Raw genomic sequence first — 23,294 nt, 5'->3', positions numbered from 1 at the left:
GGAACCGTCGTATGATCACGTACGGTCGGAGGAACCGTCATATGATCGCGTACGGTCGGAGGAACCGTCGTGGGAACGCGTACGGTCGGAGGAACCGTCGTGGGAACGCGTACGGTCGGAGGAACCGACGTGGGAACGCGTACGGTCGGAGGAACCGTCATATGATCGCGTACGGTCGGAGGAACCGTCCTATGATCGCGTACGGTCGGAGGAACCGTCCTATGATCGTGTACGGTCAAAGGAACCGTCGTGGGAACGCGTACGGTCGGAGGAACCGTCCTATGATCACGTACGGTCGGAGGAACCGTCCTATGATCGCGTACGGTCGGAGGAACCGTCGTGGGAACGCGTACGGTCGGAGGAACCGTCGTGGGAACGCGTACGGTCGGAGGAACCGACGTGGGAACGCGTACGGTCGGAGGAACCGTCGTATGATCACGTACGGTCGGAGGAACCGACGTGGGAACGCGTACGGTCGGAGGAACCGTCGTGGGAACGCGTACGGTCGGAGGAACCGACGTGGGAACGCGTACGGTCGGAGGAACCGTCGTATGATCACGTACGGTCGGAGGAACCGTCATATGATCGCGTACGGTCGGAGGAACCGTCGTGGGAACGCGTACGGTCGAAGGAACCGTCGTGGGAACGCGTACGGTCGGAGGAACCGACGTGGGAACGCGTACGGTCGGAGGAACCGTCATATGATCGCGTACGGTCGGAGGAACCGTCGTGGGAACGCGTACGGTCGGAAGAACCGATGTGGGAACGCGTACGGTCGGAGGAACCGTCGTATGATCACGTACGGTCGGAGGAACCGATGTGGGAACGCGTACGGTCGGAAGAACCAATGTGGGAACGCGTACGGTCGGAGGAACCGACGTGGGAATGCGTACGGTCGGAGGAACCGACGTGGGAACGCGTACGGTCGGAGGAACCGACGTGGGAACGCGTACGGTCGGAGGAACCGACGTGGGAACGCGTACGGTCGGAAGAACCGATGTGGGAACGCGTACGGTCGGAGGAACCGACGTGGGAACGCGTACGGTCGGAGGAACCGTCGTATGATCACGTACGGTCGGAGGAACCGATGTGGGAACGCGTACGGTCGGAGGAACCGACGTGGGAACGCGTACGGTCGGAGGAACCGACGTGGGAACGCGTACGGTCGGAGGAACCGTCGTATGATCACGTACGGTCGGAGGAACCGACGTGGGAATGCGTACGGTCGGAGGAACCGACGTGGGAATGCGTACGGTCGGAGGAACCGACGTGGGAACGCGTACGGTCGGAGGAACCGACGTGGGAACGCGTACGGTCGGAGGAACCGACGTGGGAACGCGTACGGTCGGAGGAACCGACGTGGGAACGCGTACGGTCGGAGGAACCGTCGTATGATCACGTACGGTCGGAGGAACCGATGTGGGAACGCGTACGGTCGGAGGAACCGTCGTATGATCACGTACGGTCGGAAGAACCGATGTGGGAACGCGTACGGTCGGAGGAACCGACGTGGGAACGCGTACGGTCGGAGGAACCGTCGTATGATCACGTACGGTCGGAGGAACCGATGTGGGAACGCGTACGGTCGGAGGAACCGTCGTATGATCGCGTACGGTCGGAGGAACCGTCATATGATCGCGTACGGTCGGAGGAACCGTCATATGATCGCGTACGGTCGGAGGAACCGTCATATGATCGCGTACGGTCGGAGGAACCGTCATATGATCGCGTACGGTCGGAGGAACCGTCATATGATCGCGTACGGTCGGAGGAACCGTCGTGGGATCGCGTACGGTCGATATGATGCCTCCACGGTGCAGCAGTGTTTGTAACAGTCATGTGGTGTCAGCTATCTGCCCTGGTTTCTGCTCTCTGGATGGAAATCAAAGCGTCGGGTCAGCGCAGCCTCAGGGCCGCTGCACTCAACCATCAGCTGGCAGGATGAACAGCGACGGCATAATGAGAGCAAGAGGAGGGGGGCAACGGGGCAGAACCAGGAATGAATCAGGATGGAAGAGCAGTGGAGAAAGGAATGAGGTCAAAGGTCATGGCACCCTGAACCTGAATGTGGGACAGTTTCCTCTGGTTGAGCCACAGAATCAGAGCTGGAGATAAACATGAGCGTTAATGTTTCACATTGTTATTAATTCACCGATGAATGTAATTTGCTAAATTTAATTTGGAGCTAAATATTTAACAAAATATTTATTTAGCAAGCAAAATATTTAGTTTACTTTTTAGCTTCAACCTGAATATTTATGTTGCTGACAGTTAGTGAGCTAAATATTCCAAACTAAGTATTTAGTCTGGACGTAAATATTTATATGGTAAGATAAATATTTAGCTTTCTAACTAAATATTGTAGCTAAGTGAATAAATATTTGGTTGGCAAGCTAAGTATTTAACTAAATATTCAGTTTGAAGTTAAATATTTAGTATTCTACTAAATATTTAACTTACTAAATAATTTTAGCAACCTAAATATTTAGCTTGCTAATATTTAGTTTGAAACTGACCGTTATAAATTACTAACATGGTGAAAGCGTGACTGAGAAATGAACCCAGACATCTTTGTCTTAGACCAAATAATCCAGATTATTGTTAATTTTTGACTGTAGCTTTACAAACGGCACCAATTAATAGATGTTATAAAAACAATAATTAGGAGCAAAAGATTGAATTTACTTCATTACAGGCTCAGATATATACATACAGCTCCTGTAATATTTGCTTCACTTCTTGTTAAATTGCCCAGGTGATTCATGTGTTCCACTAATACCTGATGATGCATTTTCTACACATACCAAAGGTCATATTAAAACAGTCTTAATCCAACAGTTATGATGCTAATTTGCATTTTAAACACCTGAATTTATGTTTTGTTTGAGCTGCATCCAACCTAGAGTCTATGTAAGAGTCTGATCTAGTTCATCTAGATCTGTCTGGCTGTAGGAACCAAAAAGGAAACTTTTAATCTGAAGGTTTTGCAGCCATCCAGCCTCTGGCATCATTTTCTTGACAGAACTGGTAAAAAGGATCCTGCTCCAGTAAAACGGGAAACAAACTGCTGTGTTTTATTTGTAGTAATCTGTTTACTGTTGGCTGGTGGATGTGCTGTAAACATGACTCCTTCCTGAACGCAAGAAATGAATTATTTTAATGTTCTGTCGCTATTTTTATGTCCCATGTTATAACTGAGATAATGTTGTGAAATGAAAACCAGCTGAACATACTCCAGCCTTACTGACAGCTACCACAGTGTTAGCCTCTCTGTGTGGAGCAGCCAAGCCTTTAATTATGCTGAGGTCAGGCTGGGACATCAGCTCAACACGTTGTGGCTCCGCATCGTGTGAACATGTTCCATCTCTTACATTTTAAGCTTCTAAAACTGTTTGGGTTCAATTTACATCAAGAGTCGCGTCAACCGCTCGTTTCCAAACATCGTATGTCAAGATTTCAGGCACTGGAGCCTAAATGAAACACATTCTCACATCAAACTGGCAAGCAAGGGCCTGTTTCAATTGCATTTATTAGTTTGAAATTTCCCCAGTTGAATGAAATGAGCAAAAAAGCCCAACAAATTTGGAAAACATTGTGCCGGTGCCAGGCGAATTATGCAGCGCTTGGCGGTCTGGCCCTGGGCTTGGGCTGCACTTCATTAGCCATCTTCCCTCTACCTTTCTCTGACAAATTCAATAAATGTTCATCTGGCTCCAATTAGGCCCTCGTTAGCAGTAATTGGCTTGGTATTTACTCACAGCATTACTCAGTAAGGGTACGCTCAGTCTTTCAGGCTTGTTATTTACCTGCCAAGTGCGTGCGCCCTGCAGAAAGCCTTCAGATCTCCTGAAAGGTCAACTTTCCTCCATCTAAAAACCCACATGGCAACATATATCTGTCTGAAGCATTGTTCCCGTCTCGAGTACACTCAGTTCCTGGCAGCTCTACTGAAAAATATGGTTTTCAAGATGAGATTTAAGCTGAAGCTGTGGCGCGCTGAGGAGACCTTGACATGAGAGTGGCCGCGTTCACCAGCAGCCCGACGAGAACCAAACGGCACAACTACCATCTTTTCACTTCTGTACGCAGAACAAGTCAAATACATGCCCGACAGTTCCCAAAGCGTCTGCAGTCTGAACGCTCAAGTCGCATTCATCCGACGTTTACGTCACTGACGTGAGACGTGCCTCATAATCCTGCACCAGAACAAGCAGGCGGTGAGTCCTGACGCAAACAACTGAAACATAAAACATGAGTTTATTAAAGAAGTCTGTGATCGCATCACAATCCCACCGTTCCCACATCAAGCGGCGTTTAAAACAGATTTCTCTACAGAAGCTGCAATAAGCGCAGCTGCATCTTTATTTATTTATTTATCTGCTGTTATTGGAAGTCGTTTTTAGAAAATTCAGGGGAGAGGAACCGTAAATTCAAGAAGAAAACTAATTACATCTGAAAAAGTCACATGTAAGCTTCACAAATCATCTAGCTAGCCAGCTGGTTACCTATTAATCTAACTAGATGAATAGTTACCCACCTATCTTGAACAGATGGCTAGCCACACGGCTAGTTATCTGATTTGAGTAAGTCACGTGTTACTTCTGCAGAATTAGAGAGGAACTTTCTGGAGTTTCCAGGTTTCTGTGTCTCACTGTTTTCTGGAACATTCAGTTTGTTTCACAACTAATCAGTTACTTTCTGTAGCTCCTCCACAGAAGTAGTCATTTACTTTTATGAACCTCACATGTTTGTTCCCTAATAACGATCAAAAGGTTTCTCTGACGTTTAGTTGGAGGTTTTAATCTTCTGGACACAGAATTCACAAGATAGATTAAATCCTAAACATAACAATTAGACCTGAATATATAAATTAACTATCCAAATTTATTCTACGCTTATAAAAGTGTAAAAAGTCCATTTTAAAGGTGTTGAGTCTTCGCGGCTGAAGCCTGTTTGAGTCGTATCTCACAGCACAGCTGCTTGTTATTACAGGATGGTGAGAAACAGGGAGAAAGTTTAGCTGTGTTTTTATGTGTTTAGGGGCATTCAGAGGAGGATTAGCGTTAAACAGACAGGGATGTGTTCAGGGAGTTTTTTGTTCAAGGTTTTTACTGGAAACTGACGCAGTAATAATAAGACTCGGCCTCATTCAGCTCCAGGTTCTGTACCATTAAACTTGATGGTTCAGTACCAACGTTTCTCTGGCAAAAGGAACTATTTTTCCAGGGTGGCCTGAGACTAAAACGTAAACTGGGAATGCTGCCATTCCAGATCCACAGGAAGAAAAAGATGAGCCTGCAGGAGACTCTGGCTATGTTTCTGCTTCCCGACAGACACAAAGCAGCAAAAATATTCACTAAAAATAAGATTATGAAGCTTCTGTCAGTACAAACGTGGCTCCGCGTCGCTAAAACCTGACCAGGGTTAGAAACAGGAACTGGAGAAACAATCCGAACCTGGAAGAGTCCGAAGGTTTCAGACGGAGAAGCTGCTGCTTCTCTGTCCTCTGCTAACAATTACTCCACTTTATCGTTCCCTCAATTAGAGAAAAATCAGACGATTTAACCGAAAAGCACCTGTTCCTCCTGGAGCTCAGCAAAACAACACGAGTTTCAGCGCTGCACCCTGAGAGTGGCAGTTCCTGGAAGCTGCAGAGTAAGCGGTGCCACGTGGACGCGCCGCAGCCTGAGACCTTCTTCTCCTCAAGTCAGTTTTTCTTCCCATTTTTCTCTGGAATGTGAGGAAAGCAGGAGGTCTGCGCCGCACATGTTCCTCTTTCACAATAACTGATCCCAACAGGGAAAACTCAGAAACTCTGAGGAACGCAAAGACACCAGATCCAACACGGACACCACTGCTGACTTTGACTAGACCATTTGTAGAGCTAATCATATGTCCATTTACGTTTTCTGTAGAAAAGGTGAAATCCAAAATAACCTTCTCGGTTTTTAAAAAAAACTGGCTTTTCCAAAACAGAAAAGGGGAAATTTATGGAACAAGTGAGAACGTGTCAAACTTTCCCCTCTGCTGTGACTCTGTGCCTTACCAGAGGCACCAAACCCTGAGACATCAAAGTTCAGGCGTCCAGAGGGAAGGACTCCTCCACTTCCTGCGTCAACGTCTGATGACATCACACGTTGAGTCACCCGATTGGTTCGCTCCAAACCGGGAAAAGGAAACAAAACCGGGAAAAAAAACTGCTTCTTTTGCTTTTTCCCCAAAGTTTCCAGTAAAGTTCACTGGTACAGAACATTTCAGCAACAAGGCACATCAAAGCGTTTACATCCTAAAAACATCATAAACATCATTCAGGAGCAGATTTTATGTTTTGTCTTTCAGAAACTCAAATATGTTGGTGATTGTTCCAGTTATTTTGGTTCAAAAGTTACTAAACAGCTCAAACGTCTCTAGTCTTGATTTAAAGGAACTCAGTGTTTCAGCCGTTTGTCCTACTTTTATATTCATTTATTTCACTGAGATTAAAAATCTCTTTTACAAGACAATCCTGGACAAACTGAGATTACAGAAAACATGAACATTAAATGAACTAGTTAAAAGTTAAAACGCGTAGAGGAGCATCTTTAGATGGGTTTTTCTTTAAATGGTTCCCAGAAGACGGAGCAGAAACCTAAAACATTTTTTCCAGTTCAGTTTGGACTTTTGGGAAGTAAAAATTATTTCTCAGAACAAAGAATTTCCTCCAGTGGATCTATAAATAAATAAATGGATTTTAAATAAAAGCATGCCGACAATAGCCGTCCATCCCACCTGGTAGTTTAATAACGATGTGAAAAACATTTTAAACTCGTTATAAATCCGTAATTAACAGAATAAAGACGTTTAAGAGAAACATGCAGGTACAAAATGTCTCCATAGTTCAGACAAACATACAGGAGCTTTCTGCATTTCTCAGTTTGGACCAAACCTCTGCTGATGGACTCGATCCCCGAGCATCATCCTGCCACCACCAAGCCAGAATGTGGAGGGAAACCAAGCGACTAACGGAGGAAGCCGATGTTTCAGATTTACCTCCAGCCGTTTTCCTCGACCAGCTGCATGACTCGCGGTTTCAGTCATGTCACTGTAATAAATGCCGTCTTGTACGCGGCTATTAAAGGCTGACATTACTGTCAGGGTAATTGCAGGATCCAAGCAGCCGCAGAGTAAAAGACTTTTCTTAGTTTATAACTGGTTCCATATGATCTCTGTTCAATAGATCACATTAAAAAACCTTTAACCTCATAAACATGCAGAGACGTTTTACATGCAGGCAGAAGGAGCAGCAACAGAGACACAGCGAGGTGATGAAGATCATTAGATTTTAAAATCAAAGTCTGTCTGTCTGCCTGTCAGGCTCTAATATTCATACAACTGCAGCAGATTATTGGACACTTTAACTTAACAATTATCATCCGTGACCGACGCTGTGATCAAGTCAATATGTTGTCTCTGACCCGCTGAAGAGGGCTGCAAATTTACTGCACAGACCTGGAAGCAATTAGCAGTTCAATGCGCTGCGTGTCCAGGTGGTGGCGCTAGAGCAGCTCAGTGCAGCCGGACGCTCCATGAATCCTCCACAGATGCTAAAGTCAGAGATGACGTTATGCGGTTCTGAGCTGACAGATGTAAGAACAACAGTCATCATTTTATTCGTTAATGGCTAGAAATCTGGACTGAAGGGAAAGTTTTGCTGTGCTGCTGCAGCTGCGTTGCTGCTGCAGCTGCGTTGCTGCTGCAGCTGCGTTGCTGCTGCAGCTGCGTTGCTGCTGCAGCTGCGTTGCTGCTGCAGCTGCGTTGCTGCAGCTGCGTTGCTGCAGCTGCGTTGCTGCTGCAGCTGCGTTGCTGCTGCAGCTGCGTTGCTGCAGCTGCGTTGCTGCAGCTGCGTTGCTGCAGCTCTGCGGAGCCTAATGAACTGCTGCTGCATTATGCATGCATCCTCCAGAATGCTCCAGGAATACACCTGCACTGCTGCACAGCGAAAACACATGCCTCCAACGTTTCTGCTTCATCAGCTTCAAACACTGTTTTACTCAACAGAACCCACAGAACCAGAACCAGAACCAGAACACAAGGCAGTCTGAGCACAACTGAAGCCAGACGGACACAAAGCTGATGATTAACAAACAGTTTCAGTGGAAAAGCAGAAACCAGAAAACGTATTCTCAGTCAAACATGTTGAAAACCTTTAAACTGCCTCGGTGCTTCATCTGCCTCGGTTCTGATCCAAATCTCAAGGAGTTTTAGAACCAAACATGAACAGAACCAGAGCAAAGCTTCATCCGTTATCTGATGAACGCAGAGTTTCCACCAAACTCTGTAGAAATCACCTGCATCAAACTGAGACACTGCTTCAGTTCACGGTTTGGATCTGTTATAGGTCAAAACAACGAAGCGTCTTTAAGAAACGATTCCAGTAAAAAATACTCAAAGATCCGATTTCAAACTGGTTCTGAGTCAATGAAACCAAGACAAGATGAGCTAAAGGAAGAATAACTGAGATCAGGTAAATTAAACAAAGCAAAGCTAAATAAAGTTAACGCAAACTTAGCTAAACTAAGCTAAAGCTAGCTTCTCTAGCCTAAAAGGGTTGTAGCTAATGTAAGCTAAGCTATGCTACGCTAAGCTAAGTCAAGAAAGGACAAAGCAACATCAATGCAAGGCTAAAGTAATCCAAGTTACAATAAGATGAATTTCCTACTGAAGTTATAACTAAGTTGAGCTAAACAGCAGAAAATCAAATTACACAAATTCAAGCTAAAAAGAAGCTAAGCTAAATTAAACTAGCTTGCTGTATTTTAAGCATTACTTTGTTTCTTATTTGCTTTTTGGTCAAACATCAATGACTTGCACTCGATTCAATCTGTGAAATTAGAAAATTAAGTACAATCCATTTAACATGAATGATTCTGTTGAATTTTACAAAATGCAAAAAATGTCTTAATATTCTGAATTTTTACGTAGAATAATCTAAAAAATAGGACAAATTAATTACAAACTGCTTGGAAAATGCAGATCAAAATTAGTTTTTATTTAAAATAGTGTTAATCTCGAATTATTTTTAGTAAATGTTCAAGTATTGATCTAAACCTGAGTTAATTAATAAGCTGTAAATCTCTGAAGAGAACACTTAAAGATCTTTCAGAAATACTTTAAAACTTTTGAATAGATTACCAGATGCTAATCTTTCCTTCTGCTAACCTAAATCTGAGATACTACAAGTAAAACTGGAGGAAGGAGAGCAGATTGGAGAAGATAATTTTCCATGAATAAAACACGTTAACGTCTGAGGATGAAGCAGAAATGCTCTGAATAGGTTTGGTTAATTCCACTGAGGATCGATCCAGGCTGGGACTCAGGTCACCAGATGGGAAATGATCTCCTGTGATTCACAACCAAAGTATGTCGAGTTCGTATTAGTGAAGACACAGACGGTTCTACAGCAAACTGGATGCAGGACAGGTGAAGTGACTGCAGGTGGAATCAGCAGAACGTTTCTGTGTGTGCTGGTGTTTCGGATGTGCTGGTTGGCTGAGCTGCTGCGTATCGATCCGCCGCTCTGAGTGCTGAAAGCCGAGCCGTCTGCCGACCGGACGTCCATTAAGGCCCATCCGCCGGGTAAAACAAACCCTTTACCAGGGGCCGGACGATTTAATAACAGAACCAGAACCAACAACCAGAGCTGGATTCTTAGAATATTTTTGTGAAATCACCCTGGACCCAAAGACAGTACACACACCATCAGAGGGGAACAGGAAGGTGACACTGATGAAGCAGCATCAGTGTCATTCTAGTCATCCAGACAGATTCAGGTTCTGAGCAGAGAGTCTGACTGGACGATGCTACTGGGAGGCGGAACGGGAGAGTTTATGTCGAACATCAGCAGAGTAGCAAGTGGAAAAGAATGTGGATTTGGATGTAATGACAAATCTTGAGTTGTTCCAGTTTTAGATTTGGTCACAACATCTGGACCCCCCTCTCAGGTCCAGTTTCCTCCAGAGTGGGAGTGTTCCTGGATCACGGAGCAGGTCTTCTGTCCTTCTACAGCGTCTCTAAGACCATGACTCTCCTGCACAGAGTCCAGACCAGATTCACTCAGCCGCTGCATGCTGGGGTTTGGGTTGGGGCGGGGATGCTTGCTGGATCCTCCACAGAGTTCTGTAAACCCAGATAGATTTCCTCTCTTCTCTCTGATTAGTGATCAGGGTTCATTGATCTGATGTTTCAGCACTGCTGTTCAGATCTCTGCTTTTCTGTTTAACCCCTTAACCCACATGCCGTTTTTCCATTGTATTTTGAAGGGCTGAAATTTTAGGGTTTAAACTCTGCCGGTGTCCATTATGACGCTTTTATTGGGCAGCCTAGAGCCTCCCCCTTTGATTGACACCGCATTCAACCAATAATGTTATGAAATGGCTTTTCCCGAGCCAATGATATCCAGAGAGCGACTCGAGCTCGTTTTGACATGCCCGTATTCTTTCTGGAATATTTCTGACTGGTCAACTCGGAAACCAAATCTAAAGCCACTGATGTGTAGCCAACACGTGTCCTGTCATAAGGATATAAGGCATTTTGAGGTTTGTTTTACATGAATCCACCAGCTGCATGCGTAGCCACGCGTAATGTGTGCGCCTTTGTTGCGCTCTGTGCGCCCTCATGCATAATGGTGTTTACAGGACTTTTTCCAACGGAGAGCCACGTTGGCAGAACGTGTCAAAACTGGATGTGTTTCTTCAGCAGAACTTCACAACTCACGGGAGTGGATGATCATGGCCGTAAGAGCTGACAAGTTTTGGGTTTGAGAATACCGGAAGCTTTTAGTCGCCCGCTGTTACAGTCGGAGCGAGCGGGTAGAGCGAACTGAAGCGTGAGGACGGGGGCCGAGGGAACGGTGGCGCAGGAGGAACGGGCCGTGGGGGTTCGAAGAAGAAGGAGAGAAGGTGTAGGGCAGGTTAGCGTATAGTTAGAAGGTTGGGGGCGGAGGGGACGAAGAAGGAAGGGGACCGGGGGTGGGGGGTCGAAGGAGAGGTGGTGGTGGGCTGTGGTGCAGGGGAGGGGGAATTCTGGGGGCAGCGCACCGTTAGAAGGGAGGGGAGGCAAAGAAGGATGGTGGGGGGGTCTAGCGTACCGTTGAGTGCTGGGGGACGGACAGCGTATTGCCAGAAGGGAGAGGAGGTCTGACTGTACGCTAAGCCCCCTGCCCCTCCAGATATGCTTTATTTATATAATTCTAAGTAATTTCCACTATCAGCAATGTATCTACCTGAGGATTCCTCTGGTCATTATCTTTCATTAGAGCCTCACTGATGACTGCATGTTGGAGCTCTGAGGAGTTAGTTATATCAGGTGTTGTCCAAGTGTGCCATTTGGAGTCTCCGAATGGCACACTTGGACAACACCTGTGGATCTTCATAAATAAACATGTCCAAAATGACATTTCTTTTGTGCTATTTTGATCAGTCTTGAAATCCACAAGCAGAATACTTTATTCTACAGATTTATTGAATTTTCCAGTCCATACATACAATAAACAGTGAGTTCTGTCAGCCAGTGGTGAGGATTTGATTTGCACCGACATGTCCTCCTTTCAAAAAGCCACAGTCTGCTGCAGGCGCTAATTCAACACTCATAACTTCTCACAATTTTAATAGAGAAAAAAATGTAATCTGGTGACTAATCTAGAAGAGTTGTAAACATTTGATAATATTTCAGAAACATTTCAGATTTAAAAACATCACAGTAAAAATACTTTAGGTTCATTTTTACAAATTTAAATAAAATATTTTCACATGGACGTCGCCATGTTGTTTATGCTGCAATGCATCCTGGGTAGATGACACATGCTAGGTGCTAGCTCCATTTAGCCAAAACAACACATTTTTTGCAAATGAAAAACATTTAGCCCTTCCAGTTTGAACCAGAGCACCCTGAAATAAAATTTAATACAGAAATGAGAAGGAGAGATGAAGATGAGGAGGACCAAACAGATGAAGAGAAAAGACCATCACTGAAATAGCTGATGTAGCTGCTTGGCGATGCTAGCCAGAAGGAGAGCATAGCTGCTAGCAGCTCCAGTTCCTGACTCATGATACTTACGGTTAGCGTCAGGATCAAAACATTTCCCCAAATTATCTGTGTTCTGATTTGGTGATTGCTCCTACTAATGATGTTAGCTCCTGCTAATGACAGGTGCTAACAGGATAATGATGTTAGCTCTAGCTACTGATGTTAGCTCAAGGTAATGGTGTTAGCTCTTCTCTATGGTGTTAGCATCTGCTAATTGTGGTAGCCCCTGGTAATTAATTAGCTCCTGCTAGTGGAGTTAGCTGTTGGTTATTGTGTTAGCTCTAGCTAACATACTAAATCACAAGTCGATGATGTTAGCTTGTTTCAGTCGATATCTATAGCAAAACATGAAAACTTTCCAATCAATCCAGACATTTCACCCTCCTCCCCACCTTGACTTGTGTTTTGTTTGGAGGCTTTAGGTCCACTTTGACCTGCCCACGCCGTTGACCCAGCATGCATTGCACAGGTGACAAAATAGAGACCTCCATAGGTAAAAACAAAACAAAACAAAAAAACAATGGATTCACCATTTCTAAAGGAATTATGACCTTTTAAGTGTCACAGAGAACTTAAACTCTGTTTTAACTCGATAATTACATTCCAACATGGAGTCACCTGGCAGAACTTCCTGAGGTTCTGCACCGTGTGAGAAAACTGGACCTCTGCTTCAGCTCCAGCGTCACACACTCCGTGTTTTATCGCTTTTTAATTCAGCAGCAGCAAATCAGAGCCAGCAGCTTCAGGGCTCAATTCAAACACACACACACACACACACACACACACACACACACACACACAGACACACACACACACACACACACACAGACACACACGCACATACACTCGCACACACACACACACACACACACGCACATACACCCCCACACACACGCACAAACACGCACACACACACACGCACACACACACACACAAACACACACGCACTCACTCACACACACACACTCATTCTGACCCATTCAATACGCCTCAACAAGCTGTGGGATCCAGGAGAAGCTGGAGGAGATGAAACCTCTGCAGATAGGATGCGTTTGGCGCGAACGTTTGTTTCTGGAAGCGGTAATCCATCTCTGACAGACGCTTCAAACCATGTGAGGCTTTTCAGGAGTCAGCCCCGACACTGAGGGCAGAATAACAGATTAGCAACCCTAATTTGTCCTGAGGTTTTAATGGCTGAAATTATATGCAATCCTCCCCCATCTTCCATCAATCTAAGTGTTTCCGTGGTCGGTTTGATTTCACATTTATAGGCAGCCATGTGCTTCCAATTTCTCCTGAGGACTAATAAAGACCACTTGAGGCGGCGGGCGTTTTGACTGGGTGATTTTTCTCCTCTCAGTTCTGAGAACCTCCGCTGGATGTTTGACAGCTCCAAAAGCAGCTCCGGCAGGTTCACGTTTCACCCGAGTTAGCCGGTTCTCTAACCCGACCCAAATGTGGACGGAGGACAAACAGAGCGGGCCGCGGCCTGGATCCAATAAGCCTGTTCGGCTGAGGGGAGCAGCGCGCCGCCGCTGTCAGGAGACGTTAGCATGACGCCGCCGCGGCTTTAATGAGCGCCATCACAGCGCTGGGACTCTGCTTCCTGTCAGAAATCAACGTGTTTCCGTTGGTTACGCCTCGAGACGCTAACCTGTAAACAAAGCAGCGTCCTGACGGGAGTCAGACGGCGTTCAGCCGAGTCGTTTCAGAAAACAGGCGACCTTCTCACATTTAGTCCAACCTGATGTTTCAGCCCAGTGGCTCTTTGGTTATTCATAAAGATTAGCGCTTAAATGATTAATGACTTAATATGAGGCTCTGGGGACAGACTCATACTAACCAGCCTTACTGGTGAGGATGCAACCAGCAAGGCTGCATTCACACCAGCAAGGCTGCATTCACACCAGCAAGGCTGCATTCACACCAGCAAGGCTGCATTCACACCAGCAAGGCTGCATTCACACCAACAAGGCTGCATTCACACCAGCAAGGCTGCATTCACACCAACAAGGCTGCATTCACACCAGTAAGGCTGCATTCACACCAACAAGGCTGCATTCACACCAGCAAGGCTGCATTCACACCAGCAAGGCTGCATTCACACCAACAAGGCTGCATTCACACCAGCAAGGCTGCATTCACACCAACAAGGCTGCATTCACACCAGTAAGGCTGCATTCACACCAACAAGGCTGCATTCACACCAGCAAGGCTGCATTCACACCAGCAAGGCTGCATTCACACCAGTAAGGCTGCATTCACACCAACAAGGCTGCATTCACACCAGCAAGGCTGCATTCACACCAGCAAGGCTGCATTCACACCAGCAAGGCTGCATTCACACCAGCAAGGCTGCATTCACACCAGCAAGGCTGCATTCACACCAACAAGGCTGCATTCACACCAACAAGGCTGCATTCACACCAGCAAGGCTGCATTCACACCAGCAAGGCTGCATTCACACCAGTAAGGCTGCATTCACACCAACAAGGCTGCATTCACACCAGCAAGGCTGCATTCACACCAGTAAGGCTGCATTCACACCAACAAGGCTGCATTCACACCAGCAAGGCTGCATTCACACCAGCAAGGCTGCATTCACACCAGTAAGGCTGCATTCACACCAACAAGGCTGCATTCACACCAGCAAGGCTGCATTCACACCAGTAAGGCTGCATTCACACCAACAAGGCTGCATTCACACCAGTAAGGCTGCATTCACACCAACACTGTTCAGTCTGCCCCGACCCGACTCCGACCCGATCCGACTCCGGCCCGACTCCGATCTGATCCGACCCGACCCGACTCCGACCCGACTCCAATCCGATCCGACCCCGGCCCAACCCGGCCTGACTCCGATCCGATCCGATCCGACTCCCGATCTGATCCGATCCGACCCGACTCCGGCCCGACCCGGCCTGACTCCGGCCCGACCCGGTCGGGATGATCTGCGTGTTAGAAGATGTTCTGGTGGCTAAAATATCCCATCTGTACAACGTGTGGTCTCTGTGCTTCGCGGTTGGATCCGTGTGAAAAACGTCGTGAGGTTCTTCAGAAGACGATTCTCTGACTCGAACAGAACCAGCTCTGGTTCTTCAGGAGGAAACCGGCGTTTGGATCAAAGTCCAGGTTCTGCTCCGGTTTCCCATCTGTTCATCTTCCTCTGTGATTCGACCCGGACTCTCCCAGACCAGTCCCAGCTCATCAGAACCAGAACCCTGTCCTCTTTGGTTCTGTAAATGGGCAGAACCTCCTGAGCGATATCAGAACTGTGACGATCCTGGCTGGGCTCCCAGAACCCGTCGGCCCTGGGAGGAAAGCAGAACCACTGCGGCCCGATGTCCTCCAGCGTTCAGGAACACTGGATCCCAGCATCTCTGCTGGTTTTCCTTCTGCGCTGATGGAAACCAGCAGAACCGCTTCGTCATCGGGTCGGAACGGGAGGAAGCCGGTTCCCTCGGTACGCGGCCATAACGACGGAGAGCTCAGGCTTTCATTTCTACTGCCGAGCTGCTGGGATGATCTGCTCTGAGAAGCAGGCATGTAAAATAAACCCCAGAGAAACACCAAGAAAAGCCTGAGAAGAAATAAAAGGAAAAACACAAAAATCCCAGTGAAATTAAAACAAAGAACAAAATAAATTCCAATGGAAAATGTGGGGAAATTTCCGGTGAACAAAAGAAAAACTAAACAGAAACATTTTAAAAATCCAGAGAAAAACTGCAGTGGAAAGAAAAAAGGCTCCAATGTAAAATAACAGAACCGTCAGTATCATGAACAAATTGTGTTTTACATTATATCACGGTAAAGGTCCTGGTAATCAATTAACTGGTTGCTATGGTGATCTGCATCGTTTTTAGGCCCAAACAGGAAGAGAAACAAACAGCAGGAAACAAAAAGGAGCTTTATGAAGAGCTGAGTGAAAATAATTCAGAGAATCAGAACCTCCATGTTTCCAGTGGGAGATCTGAGACGTCAAACAGAACCTTCAGGTCCGGTTTCTCCAGAACCATTCACTGGAATATAATGGGAGTTAATGAGAGTGGTCGTGTCCCTCTGAACCCTGGCCTCTGATTGGTCAGAGTCCAACACTCTGACTCCATGTCACCAAATCAACCGCAGCATATTTCATGTTTTTAATATGGAAGGATACATAAAAATAACTTTCAAAGCTTTTTAATGTTTTCAATCTGATGTTTCTAATTTTTAATAAAATAATCTTTTTCTTTGTAAACTTTAATAAAAACATTTGTGTGATCCTGCAGGCGCATTAAACTCGTGTTGCTTCTAGTCCTGATTTAAAGTCACAGTCACCCAGATAAACCCGCTCCGTAAGTCACAGCTCATACATGGAAACGCCACGCGGCCCGTTTGGATGCATTAAAGGCATGACTCAGCCTTCTGAAGCCATTAAACGTTAGAAACGGTTTGACCCCGGGTTAAAGACCCGGAGCCGCTCTAAAAGCTGCCAGTCTCAGGACGCCGTCCAGATTTTTTCACCTGCGTTTCCAGAAAATCCTCGCAGGCGTCCAGGAGGTGAGTCACTCCCCCAGTAATTACCTCAGCCGGCCTAATTAGAGCTGACAAAGTTTAAAGGTAACAGCCCACCTGCCTGTTCGCTATAAACGGCTGTTTTTGATTGGACTACATGGCTCACCGCCCAGGGCTCCACCTCATCAGGGGAGGCTCATAAAAAACCCCAACAAGTTTTCTACTGATTCCCTGCATCAATATGAGCACAGTTAGATAATAAGGTCATAAACAGTTAATAACCCAGTTATTCTGGGTGAAATTAAAGGCACATTTCACCCGGTTTGAAGAAATCTGCTCAAATAGATCCATTTCATGTTCTTGGGACATGTCAGGAAATTTAGCGCCTGACGCTGGAGGCCAAAAACATGATTCCTTACATGCCATCCATGGCGGCACTGCGCCACAGCAAAGGAAAAACAACGCAGAAAAACCATTAAAGAACAACTCAAAACCACTTTGATTGCTCCCTGAATAGGCCTGTCGCGATAAACGATAAATCAATTAATCGCACGATAAATTAAACCTATCGACTTAATTTTAATTATCGGCTTTATCGTCTCTTCCTGCCTTTTTTCCTTTCTGTTGATGACACTGAATGAAAACAGGCTCAGCTCCGGTCTCTCCACTGACCCTCCCTTTCTCATTTCCTCAGTCTAATGTCCAGCTCACACGAGTTGTCTGCCGACTGTCGGCCCATTTTCTAAACCTGAGAGACACATTAGCAGACAGAAATCCTGAGTATAACGTTCGATCGGGTTCGTCGTGCCGTGTGGTTTCCAGCCACATGGGCACAAAATAATGGCTACAAGTCCAGTTAACTAATTTTAAAACCAGGCATTAATCAATGCTTTACTAGAATCTACCTGTGATGCATGTGGCTAGAGTCAGCGTGAAGTTCTGACTGAATGAAAATCATTATAACCTATTTATGTCACGTTAATGAAGAACAGCTGAAAACCTACCGGGTTCATCAGCTGCGGTAGCAATTTGGCTCCAACTCCTCTCCTTGTCTTTTCTATGTTCTTTGCACAAAATGTTGAATAAATACTAATCTTGTTTCCACATATCATCTCCGATGCTGGACTTCGTGTTGCGCCGTGTCAGCTGTTTGGGATTCCCCTCCGTTAATCCGGCTTTCTGATTGGCTACCTGTCACATTCAGCGTTGAACTCGGGGAAAAACCCCTGATTTAGATCGGAGCCACAACGATCTACATCACGCTGCAGGATGATCGGTTACGAAATCACCAGCGACAATCTTAGATCGGCCAACGATCCAAGATTGTTATAAGGGGAAAATGGGGGCAGAAAATCGTAAAGTATGAACTACTGCATCAGGTGGTCGGATGTGCCCGTCCTCTCTATTTAAATCTAGTGATTACTGAAGGGCAATACAGACTTCATAATCTGCACTCTTTTGGTTGAATGTAGTATTTATTCCCACTTTGGCTTCATGTTGTTTAGGTTTTATTCAAGTACGTTTCTTGTTAATGGAGACTGAGAATCCATTTTATTTTTGGTTGTTTAGTTTATTTAGTTTATCAGTTCCAGTGTTATGTGTTCTTTTCAAAATAAAGTGCATCTATGGCAGGAAATCAGAGACATTATTACGTCATTTCCATTAAATCAGTGTCAAAAGGTCTTGAAACAATATTATCGTTTATCGCAATAATTTTTTAGACAATCGCTCAGCAAAATTTGTTATCGTGACAGGCCTATCCCTGAATCGGCTACGCTACACACGGACTCGCTGCCATAGCAACTAACAACGCCGCTTTATGTTTCAGGATTCAACACCCAAAAAAAACACTCAAAAATTTCCCACACAAAGAGCAGAACACTGTGGTAGATTAGCTACTGCTGCCATTAGCCAAGCTAACACAGCAGTGGTTGATCAAACACCTGCCCTACTGATGAGGGGGAGTTTAGGTCGCCTTTTCTTATTTTAATTGAACCAAAACACACAGAATTCCACAGCACACCTACATGTTAAAGTTGTCATAGTCAAGCTAGCATAAATGAACTACTTCCCTCTCCCTCGCTATTTTTTTATTAATTAAAACTTTTCCTGACCTTGTTGTCTAATTGTCTTAGTGTTGACAATTAGTAGCAAAGCAATGCATCCCTTTTTCTTTTATATATCAGGCATACATTTAAGATTTTGTGCATTATGTAGCTAAAATAGCTAAACTCAATGCTAGTCATCGTTAGCAAGCAGCTTTTTGCCCTCCAGCAGAGAGGTGGGCGCGGGCTGCAGCGCACTTGATGTCACGCAGCAACAGGTTTATATTCATTGGGAAATTATCTATACTGCTTTAGCAGTAGCGTTAGCCAAAGCTGGGTAGTTACTAGTTACATTTACTCTGAGGAAGAAATGTGCTTTTAGGAGTAATTTTACTGTAGCTTTCACTTGACTAAAATTTCTGGATCCTCTAGCCACTGGGAGAAACTTTACTGAATCAAGAACAAACTTCAGTTTTTGTTAAAGTTTCATAACTTTTATATTGAAAAAAAATTATTTGAAACATTTTTTTTCCTTTGCCTGATTTTGTTATTTTCTAATTTTGTTAATTTATATGAATTATTTTAATTTTAATTTTTAAAATATCAAAAATTCCACACAACTTTAGATTTTGGTCTATCTGATTATGCAAATTTTAAATATTAAATGATTAATGTTTTGATCAGTTACTCAGTACTTGAGTAGCCATTTTACAAAATACTTTTTTACTTTTACTTGAGTAAAAATGTTGAGCTAATTTAGTCTAATTTTTGGCTCCTCTCACCCCTCTGACATTAGCTTAGCTTAGCTTGTGTGCGTATCCCTCTGTTTTGCTGACTCTGTGGTGGTTTTTAAAAAGCAACTGAAAACACTTTTACTTTCCCAGGCTTTGTGATTCTGTCTGTGAAAAGCATTCTATAAATAAACCATACTTCACTTAGAAAAGCATGAAGACGGTAAATTTGAGGGCTACATGGAAATGTGTTTGGATGGTGAAACGCTGAGGAGAAAACGACGTCAGCAGTGAAATTACAGTGGCGCTTCTGCAGAGGGAAGCGTTTAGACTCATGCATTGTTCCAGCTGCCACCTCATCTTTCCAAACACACCTAACCAGTGATTAAGAGCGAGCAGAGACAAGCCTGAACGCCTCTGACAGGCAGCAGAAGGCCAAACCTTCAGCTGCCTGCATCACGCAGATATGTTTCATGAAATGTTTCTTACCTGTTCGAACTCTCTGAGGCTGTGCATCTGGACCGGAGGACCTTTTCCTGTTTCATCATATGAGAAATCTGAAGGAAGACAGAAGAAAAACAAGCTGCAATTTAACTACAAAGTTTCAAAGGTTCTTCATTTAGTTTGTCTTACGAGCTTCCAGCAGATCTTTGAACTCTAACATTTTAGATTAATGTCATGAAAAGCAAGAAAAGATGAAAACAAACTGTTTATTTGTCCCGTTTTAATAGGAATGTTGTGATCTAGAAACATCTGCTGAGATGAAGCATGTTCTAAAAGAGCTAAATAAGTTGATTTCTGCAGCACATTTCAGCAACAAGGCAGTTCAGAGAGCTTTACATGACAAAAACAAACAACTTACAAGTGCTGCATTACAGTAGTAACATAAACAAAAGTCATAAAATTATGTAATCCAGATTAAAATGAATGATAATCCAGTTATTATGAATCAAAAGCAGCTCTAAACAAGTTTTAGATTTGATTTATCTAAAAACAACGTCAGCTCTTGAATCTATCATTAGGGTGATAGAAGGCCGACTTTGTAACCGTCTTTGTGACTCTGAAGGTTCAGATGTTCATCAGCACAACCCGACTTCAGGCTAACCAGCTGTAACAGGGGAACACACTGTTAATTTATTTATCTTCATAAATATATGAGGATACTCATATATCCTATATAGAGAAGTGGGCGGGACTAACGGACTGACCCAGGAAAGGCTGACCAATCAAATAAGCTGTTTAATTATTTCATGTTGGCCTGTAAATGTGAAATATTTTGAGAAATATTAAAAATATTTGTGGGGAATTTTCATGATTCTAGTTTATAATTATGATGCAAATTCAGCATTTTTAACAGTTTTCATGTATTTGTTACAATTTTATTTTAAAAGTTTTTATTTTTAGAATATTGGTACATCTGGGCTTCCGTATTGGCAGGTTGATATTAGTGCTGCTGAAGCTGGAAAACTCAGAGCTTCCTGAGGAACATATGACTCGTTCATATGTTTATAAAGTGATTATCTGTGAATAAATACGTCCACATGACGCTTACAGACGCAGCAGATCTGCAACAGGAAGGATCTGGGTTTTACTGGTTTAAAGGTCCGACGGTTCTGGACACATTTATGAAAGAGGTTCATGATGAAGTCTCATGAGATTTCAGGAAGATTATTTTATTGGACAAAGTGGATTTTAGTAGCTGGCATTTTCTGGTAAGAACATCTGAAATCTGAAATATTTACAAACGTATGTGATAAACTGTTGAGTTTCTTGGACCTTCCAGTTGTTCTGTTTGCTGGTCGACCAGAAACCAGCAGCTGCACCAAATTTACCTCCATATTAGATTCTGTATGTATAATTATGAGCCATGCAGATCAGAGCAGCTGTGCACCTGGTGCTTGTCTTTAACATCATTATAAACCAGAAACAGAAACTGTTAGTTAACATAAAATAACATTATTTTAGATGTGAACAAGTAAAATATGATAATGTTTAACTTTAAATAAGGAAAAAAGTTTCCAGAGCCAAACTGAAATCAGGTGTTGATGCTGCAGCAACGAGTCGCTCTGTCATGATAAGTTTTACTGGAATCGACCCAGAAGTTACTGAAATAAACAATAATATTGTTTTGAGACAAATTTCCAGTAATTTGATGGTAATGAGGATAATAGTAGCACAAGAACTCATTCTCAAAGATCTACAAACTTTAAATTCTGATGGATATTTAACACTGGAACTGGAAAACATTTTAAAGATCTAAAATAAATAAATAAAGCAACAGAAAAACTAAGTGAATTATGAAGTTTCTGTAAACAAAATTATCCTTAAGAAAAGTTTAGATGAGAGCAAAACACCAGACTGAAACTTTTACCATCCAGGTTTTGTTAGAAAGAGAAAAAAGCAAAGAATGATCAATCAGTTTGACTAGGAAGTGATTGTTTTAGTTTACGATGCGATTCATTGATTTATTGCTTTTTGTGAAGGGCGTCGCAGCGAGGAGGGAAAAGTTTCAGGAAGTTCTTACCCATCATGGGTCCGAGGCTCCTGGGCCGGGCCGGTCTCTCTGCAGCGCCGTGCCTGAAACCAGAGACAGGATCAGCCAAGCCGTCCCAGAACCCGTCTCCTCACGCGGATCGTCCAGACGCTCCTGGTTTGGAGCAGAAACCCTCCAGAGGCGCTGCAGCAGGCGGGCCGCGCCGACCCGTCAGGCTGCGGCGGGTTCTGAGTCAGCGCATGCCTCAGGTCACACCGCCGTCACTCACCAATGAAGACGCAGTAAACAGACAGATCCTCCAGTCAGAGGAGTTTCCCCAAACCGCTCATTACCGGCTGGATCCAGAGGAGACTGCAGGCTCCGCTTCAGAACCTCAGCAGCGGTTCTGGATTACTTTAACTGGACTTCATACAGAAATCAGCACAGCTCATATGAACAGAGTAAAAACTAGCTTCAGCGTTTCTTCAGTCTGTTTTGATGCAGCATCTTCATAATGAAATCATTTATTATTCTGCTGAAAAAACAAATGAAAAGAAGAAACACGAACAAAAACCCAGAGCCTGACAAACACACACATCCATACCAGTATGGTTCAAATCAGCAGCTTAGCATTAGCTTCCACAAAATACCATGCTAGGCTTCTGCTTTAGCATTAGCCAACGCTAAACAGTTTACATAGCGCTTTAGCATTAGCTTCCACAAAATACCATGTTAGGCTTCTGCTTTAGCATTAGCCAACGCTAAACAGTTTATATAGCGCTTTAGTATTAGCCAACGCTAAACAGTTTACATAGCGCTTTAGCATTAGCTTCCACAAAATACCATGTTAGGCTTCTGCTTTAGCATTAGCCAACGCTAAACAGTTTATATAGCGCTTTAGCATTAGCTAACGCTAAACAGTTTATATAGCGCTTTAGCATTAGCTAACGCTAAACAGTTTATATAGCGCTTTAGCATTAGCCAACGCTAAACAGTTTATATAGCGCTTTAGCATTAGCCAACGCTAAACAGTTTATATAGCGCTTTAGCATTAGCTAACGCTAAACAGTTTATATAGCGCTTTAGCATTAGCAGTCTGAAGCAGTTCATGTTTTTGGTCTTTAATAATGTACAGATTTGATAAATGTTTGTTTTCCAGCAGGCAAAACAAAACAACAAAAATCACAGAAAAACAAGTTTTTGTATTTTTAATTTAATAATGTTTGTTCCCTGCTTGCTGTTTAAATTTGCCACTTTTGGCAAAAACGTTGGACTCCACTACTGTAAAGGCACAGTGCATGTAAATAATAATAACAAATGTAACACAGTAACATTTATTATCATTACATGAAAGTTATTTCTTTAATAACATTGTTACTGTGGTTCTGTCATAAAACCTGAGCTCATTTCTAGCAGCTCAGAGTTGAACCCAGATGATTTCCTGACAGGATCATCTGCGGCCGCCTGAACCTCTGAGCTGAAGAGGCA

General features: G+C 44.1%; 1 protein-coding gene across 1 annotated transcript in view; it reads right to left on the bottom strand.

Annotated features, from left to right (window-relative positions):
* Positions 1–23,294, bottom strand: part of pde4dip (phosphodiesterase 4D interacting protein) — a 74,588-nt gene that overhangs the window by 50,896 nt on the left and 398 nt on the right. Inside the window, exons 2-3 of the mRNA XM_088004769.1 lie at positions 21,858–21,910; positions 19,823–19,890 (exon numbers count right to left, since the gene is read on the bottom strand). Coding sequence (XP_087860895.1) covers positions 19,823–19,890; positions 21,858–21,910 — 121 coding nt within the window. The remainder of the gene's footprint in view (positions 1–19,822; positions 19,891–21,857; positions 21,911–23,294) is intronic.

The sequence above is a fragment of the Poecilia mexicana genome, unplaced genomic scaffold (assembly GCF_051168715.1).
Source record: "Poecilia mexicana isolate PSO_F unplaced genomic scaffold, ASM5116871v1 scaffold_4, whole genome shotgun sequence".
NCBI lineage: Eukaryota > Metazoa > Chordata > Actinopteri > Cyprinodontiformes > Poeciliidae > Poecilia > Poecilia mexicana.
The sequence above is the reverse complement of the archived record's forward strand: the minus strand, read 5'-3'. Positions and strand labels throughout refer to the sequence as shown.